Source organism: Thermobia domestica, chromosome 8 (assembly GCF_964235325.1).
Source record: "Thermobia domestica chromosome 8, izTheDome1.hap1.1, whole genome shotgun sequence".
Classification (NCBI taxonomy): Eukaryota; Metazoa; Arthropoda; class Insecta; order Zygentoma; family Lepismatidae; genus Thermobia; species Thermobia domestica.
In genome coordinates, this window is record NC_137461.1 from 132,196,242 (window position 1) to 132,203,408 (window position 7,167).

Genomic DNA, 7,167 nt, shown 5'->3' on the forward strand with positions numbered 1-7,167 from the left:
ATTAGGCGTTGATCAAACAACAGTCTCCAAATGCTTAAAAGCCATGGGAATGATTCAAAAGATGTCACATTGGGTTCCAAGTGAATTGAAAGACAGAGACATTGAAAGACGAAAAACCATTTGCGAATTGCTGCTTCAACGACAGAGCAGAAAGGAGTTTCTGCATCGAATTATTACGGGTGATGAGAAGTGGATCCATTACGAGAACCCTAAACGAAAAAAGGCCTGGGTGAAACCAGGTGAACCAGGTCCATCACAACCAAAACGAGATATTCACTGTGCAAAGGTTATGCTGTGCATATGGTGAGATATGAAAGGTGTGGTGTACTATGAGCTGCTGCAACCGGGTGAAACTATGAATGGAGAACGTTATCGACGACAATTAATGCGTTTGAAGCAAGCTCTGGCCAGAACACGACCAGAATGGGAGAACAGACATGATAAACTTATTGTTCAACATGATAACGCTCGCCCACATGTCGCAAAACTGGTCAAAACCTATTTAGAAAATGTCGGATGGGAAGTTTTACCCCACCCGCCGTATTCACCAGACGTTGCTCCTTCGGACTACTACTTGTTCGATTGCATGAACAACGATTTGATTGGACAGCGGTTTACTTCTTCAGAAGATATCGAAACATGGGTCTCTGACTGGATCGCTTCCAAGGATGAGGACTTCTTTCGCCACGGAATCCGTACATTGCCTGACAGATGGGCAAAAGTGGTGGCTAGCGATGGACAATATTTTTCTTAAGGTATTTATGTATTTTGTGTTTGTACTACAGCTTCAATGTGTGCGTACCAACCGCACGAATTAATTCCTAGACCAAATAGTTTAACATGGGAATTTTTGGTATAAAATGGAAATTTTTGGTATAAAATGGGAATTTTTGCCTCACGAGATGGGATTTTGTAACATTTCAGGTTGGCATCACTGACCGAGAAGTAAGAATTATCACAGCTTTCATTACAAGAACAACATAAAATTTATTTTTTCGAAATGCATCGGATTCACTCACTAATATAATAGATTATTACGAGAAGAAATAGAAATAAAATTACGTCATAGAACATTGAATAGAGAAAAAAGTTTGAATTTGAGTGCTATTTAGAATATCTTAGTACAATAATAATAAAGAAAACTTTTATATTATAAATTTGAATTAAACTACGAATTATAACAATATTTGGTTGTTTGATATTCAAATTTAATACTATAAAAATGTAACAATTAAAATTATACCACAACATTGCGATTTAAACTTTAAGTATTAGAACTGTCACAAGATTCCGTGGTCCAATCTTGTTAGTAGTTTTGAACAGATATCGCACACGTTGCTAGAGATGGAAATATAGATCATAAAGTAATAATATAGTATAAGAGTTTTCGGCTGCTCTTTCCGCTGAAACTATGAAGACTGTGGCGCCGCCACTCAAGGAAGTTGAGTACTACGAACTACTAAAAGCAAAAACGAATCAAATCATTCAGAGTGCGTGAGTCTGATAGAATTAGCCAATGATACACTTGGCTACTGCCAGTAGCAGACGATGTAGTTAGTTACAACTCTAGCCGGTAGTGTCGCCAGGTCACTTTTGTTGCATTGTGGGAATGATTTAAATTTCTATTAGGAATGTAGGGAGTGGTTCATCAGGGTAATCAGTGATGTAGATAGTTTCGCGTTGCTATTACAGTGGAAAGCAGGTAAAACAATGCTACTAATCTCTTTGTGTTTGTGTATGGAAAGAGAATGAGTGTACGTGAAAACAAGATTTTCTTTAAAGCTCATGTGAAAGGTAACTGCAGGTATGTACGCCAGTGCAGATAAATACACCAATTGTCCATTGTTGGGACGTTTCCGATTAAATGAGCTATAATGTGCCTCCAATATGTGCCACGGGCTTGGACAAGTTCGAACTGACGAATACAACGCTGAGACCAACACATCGTGCGGTGTTGTTTGCTTCGGGAAGATGGAAGTACGTTATTATTTCAATAGAGGTAAGAATCCGTTACTAGTGCCGTGCTAACTCAGAACATTGCCGATTATTTACAGCAATTTACACCTTTTGTCGGGTCCGTCTAGAAACACTTTGTTTTGTAAGTGTAACTTTAGTATTTGTGATGCCATTGCTAGTAAATCAACGCCAAGCATAGTGCAGTGAAATACGCTAAAGCTTGGCGTATTTAGCTGCACATATGGCGAAATTGAGGATATGCACGCAGTGAGAGCCGCAAGCTTGATAGGTAAAAAAGCCGCTGATTTTTATAAACAAGCGGACGTTGACAGGAAAAGGGCTAAACATTAAAGATGACACTGAGTTTACGTCTATAGAAGATTTATATTAATTGTTGTTTATAATTTATTTGCTTTCAGACAATATCTCCAACCAAAAATAGTTCTTCCCGTCAATCTTGGAATCAGTCTTCTCTTGAAGCAGCCATCAAACCATTCGAAAAAAAAAAATATCAACAAACAGGGAGTCGATCGCCTATGGTATTCTCAGACGCACGCTGCGTCAAGAAAACTGGCATCAGTAGGCTAGCCATTAACTCCAAAAAAGTGTTCGAATGAGTGTTTATCGTTACTGTAAAGTCAAAGGGGAAAACACCATTCTCGCGAACCAACAAAATTGCAGGTCGATGTTGGTTCAAAGCATTTATGTAAAGAAACTGGGATGTGTCGATAAGTAAGTGTCAGAGTTTAAATTCCGCACGTGCCCAGAAACTAAATCCATTCATTGTCAAGAACCATTTTACAAAACGTCGTGAGATCATGATCAACTTACGTGTTATGGACAAGTCTCAGTGTATTTGGAATATGGATGAGAAAGGAAACAGTTTGTGCCAACATAAGCAGCCAAAAGTTTTGGCTGCAACCGGTGCTCGAAGGGTGCATCTAGTTGCTGAAGAACTCAGATGAAACGTGACTATTATGGCATGTGCAAATGCTTTCGGAAACGTCATTCCCCCAATGATTTTCTACAAGAAAAAACGAATGAGACCTGAATAGAGACTTAATCTTCCTCCAAAAAGAATATGCCAAATGACGAAAAAAGATAGTATGAGTATCTCTGTTTTCAAAAACTGACTAAATCATTTTGCCTCTTTCAGAACTCCAGGACCTTGTCTTTTAATCGTTGATGGTGCCACTAGCCACCTGATTACTTAATTGTTGCTGATGCAGAATGTTTAGGTATCACGTTGTACTGCTTACCTAGCAACACCACTCATGAATTATAGCCTATGGATAGAGCAGTGTTTGGACCATACCATTGGGACCAGGAAGTGTTGAGATTTTTTGACCAAACGCAAGCGCGTAAGAGCACGAAATCCCTCGTTAGCAAAATATTCACACCTTGTTGGGATAAAGCAATGTCACCGAAGAACATCAAAGCAGGCTTCGCCAAAAGTGGTATTTTCTCCTATTATCCTGATGGCATCCCCGATGAAGCCTTTGCCCTCAGCGCGAGCTCCGAGCGTCCTGAACGCGTAGCCGTGGATACACGTGGGGTTGAATTGCCACCAGGAAAGGAAGGAAAGTACCCTCATTATCTGCGGTAGCAGAACCTCAGCCTTGGTGTTCTGGAATCTCAAAAACAGCTGTCGTAGCCAGTGCGGTGGAACGAATGTCTGACACTACAAATAAGAACAGTGATGATGCACAAATCCTGAACGAGATTATGGTTGAAGTCGCCCTTGGAAGAAGTCAACTATCTTCACATGGAAATAACATCCGAAAAATCCGATGTATCTCTTGGCCATGACCCTGACGAAACCTTCACTTCAATGCTGGTACTCCTAAAGTAAAAAAGAGTACGAATCCCAGACGCCGTGTGCTGAACAGCCGAGCCTAACTTCTTCACGCTTAACCCGGGAATACATAGTGGGGTCCAGCCCGACCCCAAGTGAACTACCGACGAATAGTGTCAAAAAATGGAACTAGTTAGAACATTCCTCCTCTGTGTAATTTCAGTTGTCAGGCATAGTGAGTAACGGTCACAATATTTCTTTGCTCCTTCCTTGACAATCAAGGATATGGGGTCAGCCTGGACCCCGCTATACGTTTACGTACGTAAAATTTTAGTTTCGAGTGTTTATTTTCGTGAACTGTTTCTTGTGGATTTTTATCATGTTGGTAATTCGAGCTCGTCAAGATTCACTGTCCATTAACCCAGTGTTGTGAACTCAAATTTAGATAATGACGATAATTTTGATAGCGACGCTGACAACAGTGATACGTTCATTGATAATTTAGAAGTTGACCACGAGGTATCCGATGAACAATGTGCATCAGAAAGTGAGAGTGAAACAGCTGAAACTGATAGTGACACTGTTGATAGGGCAAACGTAATAAAAGAAAAAAAATGGTTTCCGTTGGTCGATTGAGCCACGTGCTCAAACTCGCCCTGTGGCACGGAATATTATTCGGATCCCAAAAGGCAAAGGTGTAGCACCGAATGTGAAGACAGGAACAGAAACCTGGAGCATCCTTCTTACACCAGATATAATAAAATTTATTGTTGTCCATACAAATGAAGAAATTACAAGACACGGAACAAGGTATGCATCAAATACATCGTATGATCAGAACACAAGTGAAGAAGAAATCAGAGCTCTGATACGGTTGTTATATATTTCCGGTGCTCAAAAAGATGGACACCTAAGTACTAAGAAAATGTGGTCCACTAAATTCGGTTCCCCCATTTATTATCATTGCATAATGTCTGAATGTCGTTTCCGATTTTTGATAAACTGTTTACGTTTTGATGATAAGTCCACTCGTAATCAACAAGATAAATTTGCTCCAATTCGAGAATTGTGGGAGGATCCACAAGAATACTGCACAGTGGATGAGCAACTTTTAGGGTTTCATGGCAACTGTCCTTTTAGAGTTTACATTACTTCCAAGCCCGACAAATATGGGTTAAAAATAGTAACAATGTGCGACGCAACAACGTTCTATATGATAAGTGCCATTCCTTATATTAGATCTGAAGAAAATCGCACAAAAGAGCCTCTTGCTATACAATATGTGAGAGAGTTATCATCAAGTTTCCATGGGTCAGGCAGAAACCTAACGATGAATAATTGGTTTACATCAGTTTCCCTTGCAGAAGAAATGCTGAGGCACAATCTTACAATAGTTTTAACACTACGATAAAATAAGTAAGAGATTCTGCCGTTCTTCCAGCCTTCTCGCAAGAAAGGCATTGGCACATCTGAGTTCGCATTCCGTAAGGCAAAATTTCGTACTGTACCAGAAAAGGAGAAAGCGTTTTATTGTTATCAACGATGCACACGAATAAGGATATAAATGAAAAGACTAAGAAACCGGAAGTTATTCATTTCTATAATGAAACTAAATGTGGTGTTGACACCTTTGATGAGTTTTGCCATACATATACAATGACACGCAAAACTAGGAGGTGGCCTCTAAGATTCTTCTATGGTATTCTGGATCAAGCTGGTGTCAATGCTTTGGTTTTGCTCAAAATTGCTAATCCTGGGGAGAAGATCAATCCGATGGATGTTTTTAACATATATAGGAGTGGAATTAGCACGAGAGTACATCGTTCAGCGTTACATTTCTCAGAATCTCAATAATGAACTAAAAATGTCCATAAGAAATATTCTCCGAATTCCAGAAGGCAATGAGAGATCTGAAGCTAATCAAGATAATGGCTCACAGAAACGTGGAAGATGCTATCAGTGCCCGAGAGCGAAAGACAGAAAAGCACGCGGTCAGTGTGGCAAGTGTCGAAGACCAATATGTGGAGAGCACAAAATGGCATTTGCTCTTCATGTCTGTAAGTGAGATACGAAATGTACGAGTATAAATCACATTTTTGAATATCTCTGTTATTTGAAAACTATACTCATAAAAGCATTTTATATTTTTGGTAATGTCCCGATATATAATTTAAAATGAGTTATTTAGATAAAAAAAATAATAGGGTCATTGATTCCTATGATGGCCATTGTTCACATGATGGCCACAATCACGTAATTTCAGCAGTATTCACAGAATATCGCTAATTGTGAGTTTTGTAAATGAGGAGAGCCACGCTAATTTCGAGGTGAAATTGTCATCGTTGAAATGTAAGTATTAACTCTCGTACACACAACGTTTTGAGAAATATGCATGTTTTAATACTTTCTTATAACATTTGAGTAGGTTCAACAGGGATGCATGTCTAGCTAAGTGTGTTTTTTTAAACAATATTGTTGGTGTCGCTTTAACCTTTCTTCTAGTTGGTAAAACACGAAAGCCTAGCTGTCGTGTTAGAGTGATCTGCCCTTTCGTCGGTAGTGAATTAAACAAGTGTGTTTGCCAATGACGGCCACAAAGTTCTGTTCCTATGATGGCCAGAGAAGTTAAGCGTGGCCATCATTTTCACAGAGCCATCGCTCCATCTACTGACACTGGAAAGTATAACATCATTCATTTAATGGCTTACCTGGAGATTCACCAGCGCAGAAGCAAACGCTGGCGTCAGACTTTGTAGAAGTGAAAAGTATAGTGAGCATTTTTTTCCCTGTTACTAAATTTATTGGAATACTCAGATAATTGGGTAAACAGTTATACATGAAGACCATTCTATGCTGATCCACGGCAAATCTCTTGACGATTGCCAATAGAATTCAGTTGCGACGTTGTCAGATTTTTTGTATGTTAGTATGTGACTGAAACATCTTTTTCGAAGTGCCGTTTTAAGTTTATGCGTGAAGTGAGTCAATGCTACTATCTCTGTAATTGGCTAGCCTGATGAAAGAGACCACACCCTAAAAGTCAAGAGATTTGGCGTTTCCTTTAAGTAGAGATGCATATAGAATAAGAATTTGAATGTAAATTAGCAAAATCAGATTTAAAACAAAATTCCACTTGGAACGTCAGCATTTAGAAAAATAGTTTTAATCTACATCGTTATTAACCAGACAAGTAAGAAACGTTATGACTGGGTTGTGAAATCAGACCTGCTTGCATTATCGATAGCATTAATCTCGAAGCGAGGGTGGATCCAGAGAAAGGATGCAGAGATCCCTCCACAAAACAGAATGAAAAAAAAAAGAAAACGAAATGAAATTTTTAAGTTTTACGTCCCACGATTATGCCGGTCAGGCTAAATGAGACGGTGATGATAAATGAATGAAACCTTTAAAACACT

The 7,167-nt window shown here is 39.1% G+C and overlaps 1 protein-coding gene across 1 annotated transcript; it reads left to right on the forward strand.

The window, feature by feature from the left end:
- The first annotated feature begins 4,721 nt into the window (after positions 1–4,721).
- LOC145692305 (uncharacterized) lies at positions 4,722–5,162 on the forward strand. Its single transcript, XM_081767603.1, has one exon. The coding sequence runs from the start codon at positions 4,722–4,724 to the stop codon at positions 5,160–5,162; it is 441 nt and encodes a 146-aa protein (XP_081623729.1).
- The last annotated feature ends 2,005 nt before the right edge of the window (positions 5,163–7,167 follow it).

Bases quoted from the DNA above. Each gene is read 5' to 3' on its own strand.
- LOC145692305 (XM_081767603.1), top strand. From the start codon at position 4,722: ATGTCTGAATGTCGTTTCCGATTTTTGATAAACTGTTTACGTTTTGAT.